This window comes from Odontomachus brunneus, unplaced genomic scaffold (assembly GCF_010583005.1).
Source record: "Odontomachus brunneus isolate Ranch 3 - 2012 unplaced genomic scaffold, Obru_v1 Obru_scaffold_132, whole genome shotgun sequence".
Taxonomy (NCBI): Eukaryota; Metazoa; Arthropoda; class Insecta; order Hymenoptera; family Formicidae; genus Odontomachus; species Odontomachus brunneus.
The window spans coordinates 271,299-293,004 of record NW_022639582.1 but is presented as its reverse complement, the minus strand read 5'-3'; the positions used below and the strand labels follow the sequence as shown (position 1 = coordinate 293,004).

The window sequence follows — 21,706 nt, the reverse complement described above, 5'->3', positions numbered from 1 at the left end:
GTGATTTATCATATCCAGTTGAAATACTTTACGAGTCTCAGGTAGAAGTGATAAAGATTAGTCGATTTTTTACGTCGGCTGATTTCTGCCCCGAGATCTTGTTTTAAGTGTATTTTATATCAATATTTTATTGGACAAAGAATAAGATATCGCGCGAGATAACAGAGATATTTAATTCATTTATACGTCTGTTAATATAATTTCATAGGTGTGAATCTAGGTTAAACGGAAAGAAAATTTTAATAGAAAAATCTTTCGATTAAATTTATAGGACTTTTACGATTTCTTCGTAAAGGCTTCGTGCACGGTTTTTCTTCTGTGCGCTGCGTTATATAAAGCGTTGTTGGCTATACAACGCGCTATTATTAGGTGTGCCGGAAAATAGACAAGCTTTGTTATGCAATTTCTGCAAGAGTGAATACTGTTTACGCTCTAGTTTAGAAATATATTTTATAATATCTGATCTTTCTCTTGCGACATTACGTATGACATCAATATCAATCAGTCACAATCATATCAATCAGTCTCGTTTTCTGTAAATTCTATAAAAATTAAATGATTCACTAGACTAATAGACTAATAGACTAATAAATAAAATGAGGTGCGGCGAATATCGCGTACGCCCTAAGTTGCTCTGATAAATATTACGGTCTTGTTCGTCTGCAAGTGTATAAGATAACTGTACGATACGTTATCTAAAATACGATAAAGACATATGGGACAGCTGTGTAGCAGTAAATGCTCCAACATTCACACAATGGTGAGCGTTGGCTTGAGTGAAACTACCTGACAACGTTAGTCCAAACAAGATGCATAGCGTAAGTGTTAGTGACGCACGTGGGATTTGCGTTTCGCGTTTATTGTCGTTCTCCCGCTCGTAATTGTTCGTTGATCGCTGTAGATGGCATTCCATGGCGGCCTCACGGAAACTGTTCTGTTCCGTGGCTGGAGCATCAATGATGCACAAGGAATGGTCGGTTCCGTGATCGGTGTTATTCTTCTATCCGCCTTGTACGAGGGCCTGAAGTCTTATCGGTGAGTACGCGACTAATATTACGCGCTAAAGTAACGCGCACGCGGTCAGTCATTTATCTGCATGTAAATTGTAGCGACTACCTTTACGTGCGTACGGCGTGTATCAAGAGGAAGCAGAAAAAATCGAGACAGTACGTATGAATGTTGTGTCACTTGGAAGATTCCGTCGCGCAGTTTCAGTTTACTGCAAGACTTTTATCATTGCAGTTCACTGCTGTTCTCCGGAATTCATCTCTTTCAAACGCTCCTGCACGTGATCCAGGTTGTGCTCGGCTATTTTCTCATGTTTATTTTTATGACGTACAACTATTGGCTCTGCATCGCTATCGGTGTCGGGACAGCTCTCGGATATTGGTTATTCGCGTGGGAAAAATCTAATAACGAAAATACGGAATGTTGCTCGTAAATATATCCTTATAAGAATAACTGTAACATAGAGACTGTGATATATAGAGTAGTGTAATATAGAGAGTAGGTGATAACGGCAAACAGCTTACTTCCATTCGGTAAAAGAGAAACATGATAACAATATACAGCGATGTATATCTTCCTCGCTACTTATTCACATGTGTATCTACGTGAAATTTTACTTTTTTCCTGGTTGCTCGAGACACAGATTGCTTTACGTATTTCGGAAAGACTGAGTATCGGGTAACAACTTAAAAAAATAAAATAGTACTTGTGTGCTTAAACAGATACGAGAGACAGCAGATAATTTTTCGTAGTCTCGCAATTGGATGTATTTGTTATCTAATCTGTTTTACCCGTTCGTTGCGAGGAACACTGTCTATTTTGTTGATTCGTGGTATCAATCAGGGTACGTGAATCGTTGGATCGCCATTCATCGTCGATCAGCGATATAAGAGTTAAATACATGATGGCGGACAGTCGGAGTTGTGCAACGATTTGTTCCTCAAAATCTAACAATCCTATACGACAATATAGTTCAGTTCGCCAAATTATTCTCGGATGGAACATGTTCAGTATCGTAACGTGGTTCTTGCTACTCGCACTCTTCTGTATCTGGTGTTTGACGTTCTTTTTTATCTATACACCAAAACCGGAGGATGATCATATGGGACATTAAGATGAAAAATGCGCACCAATAAGATCGTTCACGTCGTTATTAAGAGATGGAGAAAAACGTGAGTACTTGTGCTGCACAAATGTATTTCTATTGACAAGTCAATAGACTTGTACATTCAAGTCAGTAAATTTTAAAATATCAAAGATTACGTTGTAGAATTTCATTTTGCTTCATGTTCTTCCATTTTATATGATTTTGTCATTTTATGTTATTTTTTATTCAAGCTCTCTCTCACTTACATTCTCTCTTTCCCTCTTTTTTCTTTCTCTCACATGTTTCTCCGATATTTTTACTATAAATTGACGCGATAAAATCGATCGATATTTAATAGAATCCATCTGTTTGATAGAATTCATTAAAAAATACGTACATTGCTATTTATATACATTTATCTATATAATTTGTTTAGATATAATTGGATAGATATCAAAACCGAATCATTGGACTATCTAACAAGCGTATTTGTGCTGATTTATCAAATTTTGAAGACAACGATTAACAATCGACCAGAAGATATTGTTTTTGCAAATTATTAAGATAGCAATTTAATCGTTTCGTCGACGAAAGAATATTCGTCGTTGTGCGATAAAGTTGTTTCATTAAAAATTACGTCAAGAGAAAGCGATTTGTGATAAATCTGTAAAGAGAAAATGTTTCACATATATCTTTTGTACTTAGTAAATAATAAACAATAAAAATGAAGATTTTAACCTTGATAAATGTATACTCATGTCTTTCTAGTATATTGCATCTCATACATCAAAATCTTTCGCGATGCCGAAGTATTTTGATGTTGGAGTCGTCAGAATCCAGAAAATAAATTTCAAGGTGAATGGGTTAAAAAGTAGTCCCGTAGTTGCATTGACGTTCTTAAGGTAGCAACTTAATCGTTTGGTCGACGAAGAAATGTTCGTCGTTATGATAAAGTTGTCCCATTAAAAATTACGTCATCGATGTAAGAAGGAGAAGACGACTTGTGATAAATATAATTATTCGCAATTACGTCATGTCGTAAATGACAGATATGTGAACACATGAGCGAAGTAGTTGTTGAAATATATGTGTTGAAGTACTTAAAAATTTCACAAATATTCTTGACTTTAACTGAAAATGTGACAAAACATTTCAGACGGAATTGAGAGGCTCTCTGGAAGAGTAATTTAATTTCAGGTGGATTATTTGTGTGTATTATTTCTACTATTTTCTCTATTTAGATTTGTCATATGTCTTCGGCTGAAGAAAAAATTTCTCAAAAAATACGTACTGGTCAAAGAGTGTTTATTTTGGATTGTAAAATGTAACATTTAATTGGATTGGACACTCGGCAAAATATAACGTATTTAAAAGTGAGTCACTTTGTATCCGTTCGCGGTGTCTCTTTCATATGCTAAAGTAAAATACGGAGAATTGCATTTGGGAATTGCAAATCCCAGAAGGCACGCTACATGGTTTACGCCCAACCTATCTAAAATGCGCATGACCGTACTGGAAATAAATGAAAACGTGTTTGATGTGCAGGAAAAATACGATGCATTAGAATAAAGCAATTTAGAGTTTTAGAATAAAATTCTTTACAATATATGCGAGTGTGTGCGGTGTGTGCATATTTTGTGCAAACTTCGACAAAAAGATATAAATACAATTGTTTGAGTTCTATCGTATTCACACGTGACGATTATATTCACTTGCGTGACAAAATATTGTATTTGATTTTCAGCGAACATTACGCATTCCACTCCGCATGTATCTCTATTATTCTGTCTCATCTCCGTTCGTGTTAAAATAGCTTTACAGTGATTTAATTAACGCGACTGTATGCTGCGCACGCCATTAGTTTCTCTTTACGTTGCCCTCATAATTTCAACTTTTTAAATTCCCTTCTGTACACGCGTATGCAGATTTAATGAATGCAGGTGGTCTACGTGGGATATGTCTAACAATAAGCGCCACGGTGGAACGCGCGCGTCACCGCATACGATTTATACCGCGGACAGTTGTGATTGAATGGCCCGATGTGGGCAGAATGATATAAGAACGACACTTCTGAATATGCAGCGACGACCATGCGACCTGTTAATCTCCCTCTCTCTCCCTCACCTTCTCTCTCTCTCTCTCTTTCTCTCTCTCTCTCATCGCAAGCGATATCATTCGCATTGTAGAAACGAAGTAACAGCCGAGGTTACCACGAACGGAAGGCACCCGCCGGCACTTCCGGCGATCGATCTTCACTCGACAGCGCGCTCTCATTGTCTCCGAAGTAACGTTGAATCCAGGGTTCAAGGGTTAACGCGCGTTCTTTCGTTCCGGGTGCGCGCTCATTCTCTTCTCTTTTCTCGCGACAACGCTCTCACTTTTCCCGCAGCCAGCGCGCGGCCTCGTGCTCGGTCTTTGTGCATTTAAGCCTTTTGAACTCAATAATCCATGCAGATTGCAGCTCAGCGGCTTGCTTCTTTTTTTCGTTGCTACTCACGTCTCTTCCGTTTCCGTCCGTCCAGCTTTTTTCTCCCGCCAACTGCTTATAGCCGACGTTCCTATTTTACGAACGCGATAATAGCGAACGTGGGCCGTCATTCGCGCATGACCTTTTGACGATGCATTTCCACGTCAAAGTGTCACGGGTGATCGACGGCCGTGTACCAATAAAATTAGCTTCGACTACGGATGCGAAGGACGTGGTTTGGCCCACCAATTAACGTTTCGCAACCGATCGCACACGTTCGCTTGCACTGATAGCGAACCGTCGCTTCTGAAAAGTTGAAAGTCTCGTTCTTCCACAAGAAATATAGAAAAAACATTACACACAGAAAAATATATACATTGTATTCGAATAAATGCTACTTGTGTGTTTAAAGTAGTTCGTATTTTATAATATTTATATATCCGCACGCGTGCAAATTTTTATCACAAGTTTATCATAAGTATCATATTTGCTTTTCATCAATGAGTATCAATGAAGTTTTCTGAAATTTCCGATGAGCATATTTTTACACTATTAGAAAATATGTTTTTTTGTTGAAGATAACTATTGCTTAAAAGAAAGAAGCACATCAAGCAATTGCTTTGCTTAGCAGTAGAATGATATCTTCCTGTGCGCAGAGATACATTCTCAATTTCTCGATGAAATGCATTTCGGTTCGTGGTAATGCGCTTAATATGCAGACACGGCGGCGAATATTGATATCGTTGATGGTGATAGCGAAGTAGTAGGTTCTTATCATCAACATAGGTCGAGCTCGTAAAGAATGGTATATGTGATTATGCAAAGTAGAGAGATGAAGCTCGTGTCTAGGGGAATGTCTCATGGGATCGAATAATCATGGAAGTGGTTGTCTGAGTAAACACCACTGGCACAAGAGCAGCCGATCGATAGCGCCGTTGGTTGCCGTCACATTGTAAAATAACTTTGTGTTTAATGTCAAAGTGGAACTAGATTGTGCGCTTGATGCGGAAATTAGGGACAGCGCATGAATACTAAAGGCTCGCGGAGCAGGATTCTTTGACTTCCTTGAGTATTAATTCGAAAATTGAAACATGAAATATATTTTTGTATACTAATTAATTTATTAACTAATTAAATGCGCATCTTGGAAATGGTGGACGTGCACAAGCTGAACCGAGAAAATCTCGATATGTATCTTTCAACGAGATTAAAATTCGCTATCGAACTGATTATATTTTTTTCTCTTTCTCTCTTTCTTTCTATCACATGTTTCTTGGAGAAAAATGTTATTACATACTTTCTTCAATTTATATAAATTCCGAGTAAATATAAATCCTGGCATTATCTGACGTGACGCACGATAAACTTATCTTTCTCCATATATCTATATAAAAGATCACATACGATATTAATCCGTAAGTTGATAAGCCAACTGTCAAAACATTCGATATTTCAGAAAAATATCATGCGATATATACGCCTTTGTGTTTGGAAGTTAATCATGTACCGTCGTTTGCAGTCAGAGATCCAATACTTGATCCTCTTACAAAAAAACCAAGTGGATAATAAGAGAGAAATCATCGTTGAATATCCAGACGCGGCTAAAGTGCACGCGTGTGCGACTGATCGATACTGCCGTCGCCAACTGGTAAGCTGTATATTCCCCCTTTACGCATCAACCCCACGAGCGGATCGCGCCCTTCAGTCTCGATTCGCCCTTTGGCTGGGACTAGCCTTGGTAGACGTACGAATCTCGTGCACCCTGTTGCTTAAATTAGAACGTCCTCGTTGTTACTTATAGGGAGCGCGCACACACGGGAATATGTGTGTCATTGTGCTATCTCATAAGGGAGCTTCCGCGGCATCCACTATAAGATCTTCCTATGAAAGTGGGACTTAGGAATTCACAAAATTTAATTATACGTCGCCTAAGCAACTTTAAACAAGATTTCGAGCTTTTCAAAGAATTCCCTTCTGAACATCAAAGTCACGTAAGACTGATTACGTCACAGAGTATTCAAGTTACCGACCACCGAGTGAGTGAGTATCGTGTATCTACTAAACGCGAAGTTAGAACAATGCGATAGTAAATTGAACTAAATAGTTATTTCCTCATATTAAATGTTACCAAATGTTATATCTATTATATCTCGGAATTTTTGAAAATATAAGTATTTAAATTCAACAACGATGCAGATAAGTGAATCTGCATGGCACGTTCGAAGTAGTGCTACTAATGTCAAAAGCTTCGAAGTAGTGCTACTAATGTAAAAAGAGGGAAAGATCTGTTTCTCTCAGTCACTTGGAAAGTTCCAGGTAAAATAGTCTGAATATCAACGAACGGTAACCACTTTGTTCCCAAGATGAGTTAAAGTCGAGCTTGTATTCGAGCTTCGAGGGAGAAAATGTTCGACCGTTCGAAATTGGCTTTCTTACATGCTGCATGCTGTAAAGTAAGATGTTATCAAGAGCACAGGAAGCTTTGTATGACATGCAATATCCTGGATATGTAGAACATGTAAAGGTACAATACAGCGATATGTTGTCGGACGTGATATTAACACCAGATCGAACTAGGACGTCGTGCATAAAATTTGTATAGCATTAATTAAGCTTCCAGATAAAATGTACAACTAGTTTGATGTATTCGCGGGGTTATCCTCGCGACCGACTGTAGATTTGTATATTTGGTAACGACATTCGCATTTGATGATAGTTCTCGTAAATTAGGATGAGTAAATTAGGAGAAGCTCTTAGCGATATTAGTGTTTAGCAATACACGTTGAATAATTCAGCGGTGTTAGTTTTCGAGAAATTTATTCGTGCTCAGAAATCAATAATAGGGAGAAAGTTTCCGACTGCTTTGGTAGATGGCAACACGGACTTCTTTGCCATTCGTTTTCGTGAGGTGAAACGCGCTCACGCAACATGCACGTGGATAAAGCTGTGCGATTTTTAACTTGCGTTACGATAATGAATGCACAGATTTCTATCGGCCTTCGTGGAAAATATGACAGTCATGAATGCTACGTGCGGCTGTTACTTCGTCGCAACGCAGACATTACTTGAGCGTTTTAATGTGGACAGCTAAGTATGTGGACAACGATTGGTAACTTCGATGGAAGTGGACGACCGATTATGAAACAGTGATCATTACACGGCGATCGTGACAGCATGACTCAGGTAGAAGTCAGAACGAAGCGTTGTATTTTCCTCCTTGTGCCTACGTGTAATTTTTTTTCATCATAAAGGGATGCTAATAAATTCAGGAGAACGCGCGGGCGAACCCCGACACCGTTGTGCCCGGCATGCGAAATTCATTTAAATAAGAATTGCTGGTGGCGGGCGTTATTTTTCATGAAACGTAAAAATAAAACGCGCAGCGGCCATATAAATACGGGATGATGTCGGGCATGCGCGTTAAAAAACACTTATTCCGCAGATAAAATCAGACGTCACATTTTGCGGCAGTCCCGCTTAAATCTGATAAGGTAAGTGCGCAAGTTTAACGAACACTTAAACACAAGAGTCTACTCCGCGCGTCTGGCGACGTCCGACATTATATAATACATTATTAACGCGTTTCTAAAATACAATTTAATTGCGCGAAATCGCGTATTAATGTTCTACATTTAATAATAATTGCGTTCCGGAATCATCACGTAGCGTCTGGTGGCCTGGATATAAGACAATTATTTTCTCATATTGCACATCGCGCAAGCGCGATTCTGCACATACATTCACAATGTTTTTACAATGTTATCGTGTACAGCGAGGAAAGTTTCAATAAAAAAGAGGAAACAAAGAATAAAACATTTCACACAGTGTGACACGTTTCTCCAACGAGCGCGCCTAAACCGAATAATTAACACAGACACTTGGTATCGAGGCTCGATATCGGATTTTCGGAGATCTAGATGCCGATCTTCCCGTCTGATCGTTGCGTAGTTTCACGTCTGGCGGTTATTCGTGACCTTGGCCTCTGTTGGTACTGTATAACGCAAGACACATAATGCCGTACACGCGATCCGATATGTATACGCGGCTGCAAGGAAATCGTTGCGACACACGACCCCTGGACGCTCGTTCCGAGTTCCCGTTTTAAGAAGGGACATACACCTAGCAAAACCGAAAATACACGGAAAAAAAGATTTGCTAACATATAGACAACTAAAAATATTAACTGCAAGAGCAAATTTAACTAACTTTAAATTTAACTAAATTTAAAAATAACTAAATAACTTTTACTATGTAAGCAAGAAAATCTGTTCCTGCAGTTAATATTTTTAGTTGTCCATATATTAGCAAATCTTTTTTTTCTGTGTAGGCGTGTATTTGTGAGAGGCCTCCGTCAAAAATATTACTTTTATTGAATCGGAATTTCCACTAACATTGTATGTATAAAGTTATTGACATTGTATTAAATTGGTAGAAGTATTAAAAAATTGTCTAGATATCGTCGTCTACATTAAGCGTGTTCGTTGGTGCAGCAGTTAGCGGTACTTACTGTAGAATCCACACGGCTCATTTGAAATAAAAAAGGCCGAATAATTGTTAGGATACACAAATAAATTTAGTCTTTGTCGTATTCAATTTATAAAATTTTCATTTGTTACAAAGTGGCGTTTTCTAAAAGTAAAAATGTGGATTTACGCAAAAAAAATAAGCTATTTCTCGACTATAGAAACGAAACTAATGCTTTAAGAAAAAATATCTTATAACAAAGACTGCGTAATTTTATATTGAATAAGTAGGAAACAGAATGGGATTGATTCATTCGATTGTTTTCGAGATATTTTGGGTATCGATTTTGAAAGTATGATTTCGTGAAATCAGGCTTCTCTTTAAAACGCTGTAACTTTCTCATTTTTTCGAGTTTAGACTTGCAGTTTTGATAAAATATTTTTGTGTCATTGTGATGTCATGCTTTAAGAAAATGGAAAATTGAAAAATCGATTGTTCTAACACGATATATGTCCTTCCCTTAAGTGTGCCAGCGGGCGCTGATTCTAAAGGAGACGAGAAGTTAAGGACCCTCCGTGAACGGTACGCGGAGACCCCAATTTGCACCTACGTTGATCGCGGATTAATTCTTAAATTTTTCAACGCCACTGTTTTTTGTAATAGCGACTTTCGTTATGGGCATGCCGAGTGTTATCAGACACGAAACTTTCTTCTCGGCGTCCTAGATCGGCTACGTGAGTCGGCCTGAAATTACGTGGAGAATTACGGTGCGACAGGCCGCAGTATCAGATCTCCATTCGTCCTTTCGTTCTTTCTTTCTTTCTTTCCTTCCTGTTTTCTTTGTTGCTGCAATGGCCACGCGGTTAGTTGCCCGCCGACACTTACTTTCATGTATGTCGCGGAAGCATTTCGCTATGCAAGAAACGCGAGCTGATTAGTCACAAGTCATGACCTCAGCGCCGACTCTGCACGGACTTTTAAAACGTTCTGTGGCAGCAAGAACCGTGACGGATGGTTGCACTCTTCGATCATTTCCTACAGCCGACGCGAATAAGAACAAAAGTTGCGGCTAATTTATAAATTGTAGTCGTACTTGTATACACTTGACAAAATCGGCCTGACTCGACGAAATGGCGTTATATGCATTAAAAATGATCGTTAGATTAAACAAGATGAATAAGAGCTAACGCAGCTGGAGGTATGTGAGTTTAAGATCCGAAAGCGTTAAGTTATGCGAAATATTTCATTTCGTTTTCCTTCTTTTTTTGAAGCTCTATTCATCATGCCCGATAACGTTGCACATATTTTAAAACACACGCACTTCTAACTGGATTGGCTGTTTTTGCTCTTAATTACTTATTCCCCTTAATTGTTCTAACGATCGTATGCCAGAAAATTTTTTTAATCTTACACAAAAAAATATGGTACACATAATCAAAAATATTTAATTGTGAGCAGCATAGTTACGTCACTTTAGTTATTTTTGTGTAATAGTAACGTGCTCTCTTAAAGTGAATCAGTGAAACATCATTGAAAGCAGTGAATATAATAAAACTGCTCAGTGCTATAATTATAACTGATATCAGTGACTATTCACTGATTCACTTTAAGAGAGTGTGTGGTTGATATGACTCAGTTACTTTGGTAAACTAATTACATCAATGTTGCGCGTACTTTGGTTGTGACCACCAGAAATTGGTTGGGATAACATGGACCTTTGGTACACTCTAATTGAAGCAACCAGCTCTCATTGCTGCAAAGTCAGTAACGTAACAATTGCAATGACCACATGTAATCTGCAGTAACCACATTTAATCATTCCGTATTTTACTATTGAATCTGATTGACATAACCACATGAAAAGAACAATATGGTTAGCCCATATATAAATCTGATTGTGCCAGCCAAATTCAATATTGAATGTTTCGTCGTGCAGATTTGTGTATATGGGCCAAGTATACTGTTTTTTCCGTGTAGCATTAAAAGTAATTTCACCGAGATTAGTCGGAAGTATAATTCGTAGGGAATTATTTAACGTAAATGATACTTTCGCAACTATTTCCAACGTTAAGTTGTCCGAGCACGAATAGATTTGCCGAATAGCAGGTAGTACGAGGGCTTCGAAGCGAAAACTTCGAACACGATAGCTTAACACGTGTAAAGCCTCGAATTTCGTGCTCGCCTTCTTCGTGGTAGCGTCACTTCCTATCCGCGTGAGCGAGCTCTGACCCATTTCACGAAGAAAGAAGCCAGGTCGGGCCTCTATCGGCTGTCCATCTAGTTGGCGTGTGACCTTTCGCATCTCTTCGTTACCTCGTCCGCTTGCAAATAACGGATAAACGAACGAGCGTTTCATTTGATAAAGAAGCATTCAGCATATCTGATGTCGGAGTAACCAATTAAATGATAAGATAACGCGCGATGCAATATCTTGCGAATACGGGTGATTAATCCCTGTAAGAATGCGGATATGCGGTTCGATCTTGTATTTTTAAGTATTCATGTTTGTGTACGAGAGACACACGTTCAAAACGCGCTTTCGGCGCTACAGGTGGCTGGCCAATTCTGGATTTCATCTGACCACTGTAGAGCAATTAGATTAATTTGTGAACATGAAATAATATTAAGTATATTACGTTTGATGCATAATAAACATACCAACCAATGTTAATAAAATCCGAGCATGAATATCTTCTGAATCTTGTTGACTTTGACATATTAATATCGATAAATACTGATACGTACCCAGAGGCTGAACATTAATTCTGTGAATCTCTCAATCAAATATAAACAAACACTTAATGCACAATACGTAAAATTTTCCGCTATGTAATTTAAAAGTATTCGGTGCACGGGTTTCACGTCGAGTCTACGCGATTGCTGCCTTTGTCCGTGGCAGCCATGATCGATTAACACAATCCCCGGCAACAATTATATAACTAATTGGGTTTCCCTGTTCCGAGCGTGTGTGGATGTACCCTTTACGTCATCACTCGCGGAACACTCCGATGGCTATGCGCGCGCACAATCGTCTGAAATCCACATTCCGTGATCTAATTTTGTCCGTGACATTTTCATTCGGCTAATAGCTTTCGTCATACACGGACAAATTAGGGGTGTTAAGTGTCAACTCTCAGTTGATTTCCATCGGGTAGAGCGTGCTTCGTGTTGGTCAGCGAGTCACCCGTGGCGCGAGAACCTCACCTTTGCTGGTAATCGTCGATCTAGAGATTCCTGATAGAAGGACGTTAATTCCTAATAATGTCAATATAATGAGGCTCCATTTCTACAGCGGGGCGAGATCGGCGTAACTACATACAGCGACATTGAATAGACCACAGAAATTAGCCTAGGCTGCGCGACTCGAAAGCTTTCAGGAGCGAAATGTACGACCGCGCTATGACCGCTCGATGATGTAGTGCTTGATGACACGTAGATGGGACCCGTAAATTGAGATTGACGCTCAGAGATTGGACAAATTACACACGGAACGTGCTCGTGGTGAGAACGTTCTTGAACGCGTATCGGAGCTGAAAACGCGAGACACGATTAGATCAGGAGTCCAATATCCAATTTCGAGCACTTGACCAAACAGGCGAGCTCGCACGCAGTGAGGAAAAGAAAAACAATAGCCGAGCAACACATACGAGTGTGAGACGTGTGAGATTTTGAGAAGAAAAAGGATTCTTTTTATAAGATAAGTCGCAGTTTATCTTGAGAGCAAAGGTGAAAATCAAGGCGTGATAAATCAAAGTTGAATATTCTTGTGAAATTCTCGCAGTGTTTCCACCTCAATCTAGGCGTTAAATATTCTTGGTATGGCTTACCTTTAATCTCATTAAATTCACTAATACTGAGGAGGTTAGTAAAGTATCGCAAATTCGTCTCGTGTTCGCGATACTCCGGCAATAAACAGTTTATTGCCTTTTATGGTGCGATGCCTAAGATAGTGCGATAAGAACGCCACGCTTCGTTTGGTCGATCGTGTGAAGGATACATACACGAGTAGTACGTGCCTTGACCTCTCTCTTCCCTTCGTTATATGACGTCACCGTGCCTCGAATACCTCGACGACGTCATCGAAAACTCGCCTTAAGAGCATTGCTCGCTCAGTGGAAACGTAGCCGCAATGAGTACAGTCAACGCGTGGCTCGCGTGTCGACTATTCGGCCCTCTTATCACGCTCGGTGGAGACCTAAGTACGCAGTTTTTCTTTAATCAATCTCTCCGGTCGGAAATGGCGGTATTCAAATCACACGCCGCTCGCATATAGTCCCACTTTTCGTCTGCCCATAATCGTAAGCGCGTGAGTGCGTCAAGTATGCTATAACTCAACCGCGAATGGACATAGCCACGAATTATCGTGGTCCTAATTTATGAACTAGAAAATACGGTCGAAGTGCCTCGATCGATTATATTGTGCAAAAATGATATCTCTCGCGTCATCCTTAATGCTCCTTTAATTTCTTTTGATGTTCTTTAATTTAAAATCTTATTTTCCTTTTTATACAAACTGATTTCCTTAACAAATTCGTCGAATACAACAAGTTCATTAAAGTATGTTATATTATATTGTAAATTTTTAAGTGTATGTTATATATATTATATACATTATAAAGAAATTAAATAAATTTATTTACGAGTAATAAAAACAATAACATTATGCTTGACGTCATAGAAATTTGTGACCATATTTTTTCTTATTATAGAATATCTTTTATGTTGGAACGAATATATTGCAAAATTTAAAAAATATCACAAGAGGTAAGGAGGAGCATGACCAGAAGTAATCCTGTGGACATCATTTTGATGACACCATCTGGAAAATAAAATGTATTATATCTTAGTATTTATTTATTTTCATAATCACATTTTTTATCTTTAGTATTTCGGGATGTACTTGAACATCCATGGGAAAAAAAAATATAGCGTTCGTTTCGTGGTCAGACGATAAGTGAGAGGTTGGAAATTTTTATCGTTGTTAGTCTTTACACGGAACTCGTGTCAGAATTCGTGGTAAGTTTCCTCCATATCGAGATTGTGCAGTCGACAAGTATTAGTATTCGGCAAGGTGCTGCTTTCTATGAATACATACAACAGGTCTGTTCCAGATGGGTCGCGTCGTTGTAGGCGAGCCTTATCGACGCTTGTAATCGCAAAAATTGCAACACAATTCTTGGGCGGACATGCGAGTTCGCGGCTCATAATTGCAAGCACATTATTGCGCCACATAAAAGGATTTCACGCGCGCGCGCGCGCGAGTGCGCCCGGAGAAAATTCGCCTGTTGTAGCGTGCCCTTGCTGTTACGTAGGCGGAAATAAAATGCGGCGGAATTTGTCGATCGACTGACACGCGAGTCAAGGCTAACTCACCGTTGAGAAAATGTAGGGTTCGCTTATCTTTCAAGCAGACACTATTGTTCCATTTCATGTAGCCCCAATTGCACGTGCATTCCCCGTTCATACACATCACTGTATCCGCGTTGAAATTTAAGTAACACTCGCCGATATTCGTGCAAGTCTCGCTGAGCACTGCAACAGCATGCGAACATTAATAACATAATTTTTGCGAAAGAATCGATTTGATGAATAAACATGATGATGAATTATCATATCCTACTTTTCTTCTTAAAACATCTCCCGAATCTATAGTGGTCCTTTTCGTCGCAAGTACAAATCTTATTTCCACTGTCTTGTTTGACAGCCGCACAGATCGCACCCGGTACGATGACAGAACATTGAATATTTTGCGAACAAGACTCACCATACGGCAATGCTAGAAAAAAACACGTTAAAAAAAGAGATTCTTTACAAATATATTTTTAAAATATACTTTTGAGATTACTGTATTTTTAAAAAATTTTATAAGCGTGAAATTTTTGCAATACTGCTTTCAGGAACACGGAGAAAGACACAAATCCTTACTTGGTAGACACGTATCAATAGATACGGGCACGTAGTCCTGTTTACAAGAACATACTTTTGAAATGCACACGGAGTCTGCCGGTATGCATTGTTTGTCCATCTCGCAGGTGGAATTGAGACCTGAAATACAGCAGTTATATTAAAGCCTTTTTCTGAAAATTCTACATTTCTATATTTACACATACGCACATATACACATATATTTTCTATAATTTACTTTTCTTTTAAAAACTTAACGTTTCCACGACGCGATTGCCGATTACCTGCCAAACACTCTTCACGTTTTTTTGACGGATAATAATTTTCTTGACAATCGCACACATTTTCATTGCAAATCGTGTTTGTTGTCTTACAGTCCTCGTTTACTTCGCAAATGTCCCCGATTCCTGTAATTTAATGGAAAGAATCTCGTTTAATCTTCGGCGAGTGATGAACATTGTCAAATTACGAATGAGACAATTATTAACCTGCCACGTTTTTAATACAGGCTGTCTCGTTCTTGTTCATGTGCGTGTCATCGGGACAGCCGCATTTATTGTCTTTGCAGAGCAACTCGTTCACGAAACCTTCGACGTAGCAGTCGTAGTTCTGGATACAAGTCTCGTCGATCCCCCTGTTTCCCCAGCAAAAGAGCTCGCTTTCCACATAGTGAGAATAAGTCGCGTTGCATACGCACTGATTTTCGTTGCACTCGGCGTCCGGGCCGAAGATGTAACAATCCTCCTTCTCGTAACATTGTCCATTGTATTCCGTGGTCGCTGACAAGATTTTAATAAATGTTAAATTAAAAAGTGAAAATCGCGTTACAAAACTGCAGCGCGTTTAAAGCTACGCGTTTAAAGCTGAGCTTTACGTTTTGATACTTTTTGTCCACGAAGGAAACTGCTATTAGTTATTACGTCCATATTCTCTATGGTTAGAGGAAAATTTATATGATTTCAAGTTAAATGGATATTGGCTTAAAAGTTGTTGCTGTTACATGCCCATCGATACAGTTCTCACAGTTACAATTCTTATGATACGTAATGTTCAATTAGTATATCCTTATATATGATTGCCTCAACCGAAGGAATATTGCGGTCTTTTTGTTGCGGTCTGCTAAATACTAGATTTAGTTACAGCATTGAGAATACCGTTCAAATACGTATGGACAGGCAGCAAAGAAGAGTACTACGGTTATTACAATCATCTTGTGGTACCATATTTCGTTGTGCCAATCATATTTAAGCAAGTAATATCCTTAGTGTTTCTTCCGTGTCTATATTGAGAAGCGATCTTGTCGCAAACGCACGAATTTCCATCTTTGCTGGAAACACGCTCACTCACCCTTGCGGCACTCGTGATTATCTCTGGATGCGACCGTGCCATTCGTGCAACTCCATATACCTGCTCGGCAGATGGATTTCTCTATGCTACCTACGTCGTCGCTGCGACAGGATTCTCCCAGCTCTGTAAACATAAATAGTCGGTTGCATATTGTCGCTCGCAGACACATTTGCGTCGCTAATTTTACCTGGTATACACTTGGCGTCCGCGTCAGGTGCGAAATACGTGCGGACACAACGGCATGCCCCAGTAAGATCACATACGGCGTTTCCCAGTTCACTACAGTCCTCGTCGCTCGTGCAATTGCTGCCCACTCGAATTTCTAATTAGATCATATGTATGTACTCTTAGCCTTTTCGACTTACAAGTAAAGATATACGTTACGTGCGTTTATAATTCTTATAATTCTTATACTAACGCTCGCCTGTGGACTCGTTTGAATCAGCTGTCAATACGATATCGCTCGAAAATTCATTAGTTTCCTTGGATTCGGATTTTTCAACGCAAACGAAATCCTTGCAGATCGCATTCTTGAAAGTACAATCGATGTCTATCGTGCATTCGTTACCGACGGCTGTCATTAAATAATCGTTAAATAAGCATTAACATTTGAGCATTAACAATAAGCATTAACAAGCAGCAACATATTACATTCTAAATCTATGTATTATACGAACACATTGTGGCCATGTACCTTTTCCCTCTCGTCGACAAGTGCGATACTCGCGCTGATAAAAGCCGGGGCTACACTCGCAAATTTTCTCCGTTGCATTGCAAGTGCTCGCCTCGAAATCGGCATTCACGTAGCAGTCGATATTTTCTTTGCACTTCTCGAACAGGCCTGCACGTCGCGACACATAATGTCGAGTTCTTATCATTGTTAGCAAAATGAAAGAATTTCAGATACAGAATATGAAAGATATCACGCACCTACGTATTGATTGCATCTACCGTGTAGGTAGTAATAGCCGGGGCCGCATACGCAAATATTGTCAACGCATTCACCGCCATTGGAAAGATAAGCCGAGCACTGGAACGAGTCCTCGCACGGATCAAGCAGGCCGGTAGCAACTGAGAGTAATCCATACAATAGAAATCTCTTCATTCGTGTCAAATCAATTATGACCAAGCACGGAAAGTAACAGAGAAAGCTCAAGGAAAACGTTACCTCTGACACATGATGTCATGTTGGAATTATAGATGTATCCAGGTGCGCACTGACACTCATTATCCCTGCACGTACTGTTCGTCACTGTACATTCATTATCGGACTCACATTTCCAGTTACTGATTGTTGTGAAATCATTTGTACCGCTCATATATTCTTCTGATAACATGTCAATGTCGTGCGTGGAAACTAAAACATTTGATTATCCGCCTTAATGTGAGTTTTCCACCTCTTACGTTAAACGATGATTTGTACTAATCTATTCTTACGATGATAAAAGACTCCAAAGTATAATTTATATTAATCTATTCTTAATACTATTCTTAATTACGATGATAAAAGACTTCAGAATATATAAGCGTGTATATAAAGTTAATTTATTTTTCACTTATGAAATATATTCCTACCATCACGAGAGGAGAAATGTAGATATAGTAGAACGTATACAACTTGCCGGATTAGCTGCATCTTCGTGACTTACAAGTTACACTGATTGTTTTTGACAATGATGTTCACGTTCTTTTATCAAATCTAAAAGCAGTGCTGGTGCTAGGCGAAGTGTGAAGGGCGCTATTTCGAACGTAAAAATTGTCATATCGTCGAAAACAACCATCGACCATTTCCCGTATCATATTTATCGTATTTATCATATATAATTTTTGGAAAAATTTTTATTTCACCTCTTATGCTTTATTTATGCGTTTTTGTAAATTTTAATCCTGTAGATATTCTTGATATTATTGTGTAAAACATGTTTTTATATTCTTGTACGGTAGAGTTTTTATTATACTGCACATTTCAATAAGATACACTAATAATTTCATAAAAGAAAAAACGTGTTAAAATAATTTCCGCACATTATAACATTTTTTCTGTTGCATGCGCTCAGTTTCGTATTTGGTTCTATAATCTATACGACCGGCCCTGCCATGCGATATCAAATAGATTTGAACACCTGCGTTGTTATCACATAAGAATAATCTCCGGGGATGATATAAGTATTTCTGGTATCGATAATTTTGCACAAGATGGAGAAGTAACGAGTAGGAATAAGATATTCATGAAGAAAATTTCAGAAAGAACAATTGATTCTCCCAGTGTACTTTCGAATAATTATTCCACGAGTGTGATATGCTTTTTAGTCGAGTCGAATCAATTATGGAAGTAAATACATAGATGGAATCGTTTTAATTAAATTCTACGCAATTAGAATCTTGTTCGTTCGAGTCTCTTGAAAGTGTGACTGAATCGCATATTACAATGAATCTCACGATTAACATACTCGGTGAAAGGAAAAACGAGAAAGACAATTATCTTAATTTTGCGATTATCTTACAAGTAAACCTACTCAAAAGGTACATTCCGATTTTTTTCTAATTTGGCATAAATGTAGAAGTACAACAAATATTTAGGTCATATTTTTTCATTGATCTACTTTGAGTTTTACGGGCAGTTTAATGTTAGCTTTTTAATTCTCACTCTTATCATCAACAAGTGCAACAAAAATGCATAAGAAATAAAATTGAATACAAGATATAGTTAAATAATTTTAACAAAATCGGAATGGCTGAGACACGAACCATTCTAAATTTCTTTAGCCGAGATTCCAACCGAAATATAAAAAACTATAAACTGCCCGTGGAATTCTAAATGGGTCAAAATGAAAAAAAATATGACTTAAATATTTTTTGTACTTCTACATTTGTGCGAAATTAGAAAGAAATCGAAGTGTACCTTTTGGGTAGGTTTACTTGTTAGTGTATTCTATAACTTACGTCAGATTCATTGTTTTTAGCTGTAATAAGCTTCGAAAATAATGGATTCAATCCATCTGTCGTCAAATTTCTTAAAGTTGAGATAACGTTAGATGAAGATTGATATAACATTAATTAACTTAATGTCTAACATTAAGATTTATTTTCAAAAATATACTATTTCCGGCATACAATAGCCGATAATCGATGAGTTTTAATCGATACCAAAGCAATTACTATAATGGTTAATTCATTATATACGATGATTGGAAGCGCGTCTTTCTCCTATCAAGAGACGCAATAGAAGGGAGGAGGAAATTTTTACAACACTTTTTTCTTTTTATTAACTTGTGGGACAAACTTAACTTTCCCCACAGTCGAAGTTAATTCTTACCACTGAACAGACGCTCAAAGATTGCATTCTAGCGAGATCAGTGCCTATCAATTGTGCAACATGAAGAAGCAGAAGGAAATCTCAGAAGGTGAATACCACGTTGTATTTTTTGTCTTTTTATACTTTCGAGTGTAAAAGAACGACAACTACTTACGTTTCAAAAAGTTGTCGGAACATTGTTTAAAATGTAATTTGAAAGTATTTTATCACATCTATATAACAACTACATGCGTGATATGCAAACATTGTTTCTTTATATTTCTCATGACAGAAATAATTATCGCGGCCTTTCCTCTCTTCTTGTAATTTATTTTCTTTTTATAAAAGTTTTTTGTTTTGATTTGATATGGTCAATTTGTGTCATTAATTGGATGTATTATTTGTTTACTTGTCTTTATTATTATAATAATTAAAAGATAGTCTCTCCTTCTCTTTTTCTTTTTATATATTTACACAGATACAGACAAACTCCTAAGCGCGAAGAATGATTCAGAGAACGATAAGCATCTAGAAAAGAAGTACCGAGTATATAATCTACTAAATAAAATTTGTGTATGGATTATATTGTTTGCTATATTGTACACTTTGTACATTTGTTATGAAAATTATAAGAAAAAGTATACTATCGAGACATATGTGCCAAAAATCGAAGAACGACCAATAACTACGGCATTTGTTGACTCTGATACTTTCAATGAGATAAATCGTCCTCTGGAGGATACAAAATTTATTAAAAACTCCGCATTAACATGGGACAAGAAAAATGAAATAGGTGTATCCGACGTAATGCAAATAATCGATGTTAATAGTCATCCAAATTTTCTTAAAAAATTAATAAAAATTTCCTTAGACAGGCCAAAGCATGCAAACAAAAAAATTAATGAACATAAGCAACTGCAAGATAATCCACGTTCATTACAAAATTCTAACAGTATATTAGATCTTGACTCTGCTACAATGACATCGACTTCAGAAAATTCCAAAGAATATAAGAACGACATAGATCCAACACATAATCCTTTTAAAATTAAAGTAATTTTACATCATCGGAATTCTGATGAAGAGCTCATTTCTTCCGAGAAACATACAATGGATGACTTGATAAGGGATGATAAAGACAGACACTATGATGTTTCTAAGGATTTTGAAAAGAATCATGATTCTGACAAACGTTTCAAATTTTTATCTAAACTTTTTTACCCGGTTTTTGATGAAAAACCCAATTTTTCCAAAGAACATGCAATAAATGATTTTACAAGAGATGATGGAGATAGTTATTATGATGTTTCCAACGACTCTGAAGACGATTATATCTCTAACATATATAACCAATTTTTAATTGGACCTTTTCGGGTTCCTGCTAAAAGACTCAATTTGTCCAAGAAACTTGCAATAGATGACTTTACAAGCGATGATGGAGATAGTCATTATGATGTTTCCGACGACTCTGAAGATGATTATGTCTTTGACAAATATAATAAATTTTCATCTGATGGTATTCCTTTGGTTTCTGATAGAGAACTCACTTTTTTCGATAAAAATGCAATAAATAATTTAATAAGGGATGACACAGGTAATCACTATGATGTTTTCAAGGATTCTGAAGAAGATAATATTTTTAACAAACATGACATATTTTCATCTCGACGTTTTCACCGGACTTCTGATGAAGAGCTCATTTCTTCCGAGAAACATACAATGGATGATTTGATAAGGGATGATAAAGACAGACACTATGATGTTTCTAAGGATTTTGAAAAGAATCATAATTCTGACAAACGTTTCAAATTTTTATCTAAACTTTTTTACCCGGTTTTTGATGAAAAACCCAATTTTTCCAAAGAACATGCAATAAATGATTTTACAAGAGATGATGGAGATAGTTATTATGATGTTTCCAACGACTCTGAAGACGATTATATCTCTAACATATATAACCAATTTTTAATTGGACCTTTTCGGGTTCCTGCTAAAAGACTCAATTTGTCCAAGAAACTTGCAATAGATGACTTTACAAGCGATGATGGAGATAGTCATTATGATGTTTCCGACGACTCTGAAGACGATTATGTCTCTGACGAACATGACCAATTTTTAATTGAACCTTTTCGGA

The 21,706-nt window shown here is 37.7% G+C and overlaps 3 protein-coding genes and 1 long non-coding RNA gene across 6 annotated transcripts in view; 3 read left to right on the top strand and 1 right to left on the bottom strand.

Annotated features, from left to right (window-relative positions):
* The window catches only part of LOC116850046, a 32,662-nt gene extending 19,172 nt beyond the window's left edge, over nucleotides 1-13,490 (top strand). The window contains exons 2-3 of the long non-coding RNA XR_004379248.1: nucleotides 6,082-6,210; nucleotides 6,364-13,490. This is a non-coding gene — a long non-coding RNA (uncharacterized LOC116850046). The remainder of the gene's footprint in view (nucleotides 1-6,081; nucleotides 6,211-6,363) is intronic.
* LOC116850042 (high affinity copper uptake protein 1-like) lies at nucleotides 656-2,842 on the top strand. Its single transcript, XM_032827836.1, has 6 exons — nucleotides 656-818; nucleotides 902-1,035; nucleotides 1,110-1,166; nucleotides 1,243-1,437; nucleotides 1,852-2,180; nucleotides 2,532-2,842. Exons 1-5 carry the CDS (start codon nucleotides 810-812, stop codon nucleotides 2,120-2,122), a joined length of 666 nt encoding a protein of 221 aa, XP_032683727.1. The 5' UTR covers nucleotides 656-809; the 3' UTR covers nucleotides 2,123-2,180; nucleotides 2,532-2,842.
* A 150-nt stretch (nucleotides 13,491-13,640) lies between the features above and the next one.
* LOC116850039 (prion-like-(Q/N-rich) domain-bearing protein 25) lies at nucleotides 13,641-17,962 on the bottom strand. The gene is made up of 13 exons (XM_032827832.1): nucleotides 17,853-17,962; nucleotides 17,446-17,634; nucleotides 17,208-17,348; nucleotides 16,972-17,118; nucleotides 16,696-16,851; nucleotides 16,465-16,599; nucleotides 16,278-16,400; nucleotides 15,419-15,709; nucleotides 15,215-15,337; nucleotides 14,952-15,071; nucleotides 14,647-14,802; nucleotides 14,400-14,558; nucleotides 13,641-13,845 (listed from the first exon to the last, which is right to left on the bottom strand). The coding sequence occupies exons 1-13, from the start codon at nucleotides 17,911-17,913 to the stop codon at nucleotides 13,772-13,774; spliced, it is 1,875 nt and encodes a 624-aa protein (XP_032683723.1). The 5' UTR covers nucleotides 17,914-17,962; the 3' UTR covers nucleotides 13,641-13,771.
* A 1,173-nt stretch (nucleotides 17,963-19,135) lies between these two features.
* Nucleotides 19,136-21,706, top strand: part of LOC116850037 (protein PIF-like) — a 3,238-nt gene continuing 667 nt past the window's right edge. The window contains exons 1-2 of one of the 3 annotated variants that reach the window (XM_032827831.1): nucleotides 19,136-19,681; nucleotides 20,051-20,854. In XM_032827831.1, coding sequence (XP_032683722.1) covers nucleotides 19,654-19,681; nucleotides 20,051-20,854 — 832 coding nt within the window. In that variant the 5' untranslated portion in view covers nucleotides 19,136-19,653. Of the gene's footprint in view, nucleotides 19,682-20,050; nucleotides 21,614-21,706 lie in introns of all 3 variants that reach the window. The other 2 variants (XM_032827830.1, XM_032827829.1) reach the window with 2 other exon arrangements.

Coding starts and splice junctions, on each gene's coding strand:
- LOC116850042 (XM_032827836.1), top strand. Junction 1,036..1,109: donor GAGGGCCTGAAGTCTTATCG/GTGAGTACGCGA, acceptor TGTAAATTGTAG/CGACTACCTTTACGTGCGTA. Junction 1,167..1,242: donor AAGCAGAAAAAATCGAGACA/GTACGTATGAAT, acceptor TTATCATTGCAG/TTCACTGCTGTTCTCCGGAA.
- LOC116850039 (XM_032827832.1), bottom strand. CDS start 17,913: ATGCAGCTAATCCGGCAAGTTGTATACGTTCTACTATATCTACATTTC. Junction 17,349..17,445: donor CATGACATCATGTGTCAGAG/GTAACGTTTTCC, acceptor GATTACTCTCAG/TTGCTACCGGCCTGCTTGAT. Junction 16,600..16,695: donor AAACGAGTCCACAGGCGAGC/GTTAGTATAAGA, acceptor TGATCTAATTAG/AAATTCGAGTGGGCAGCAAT.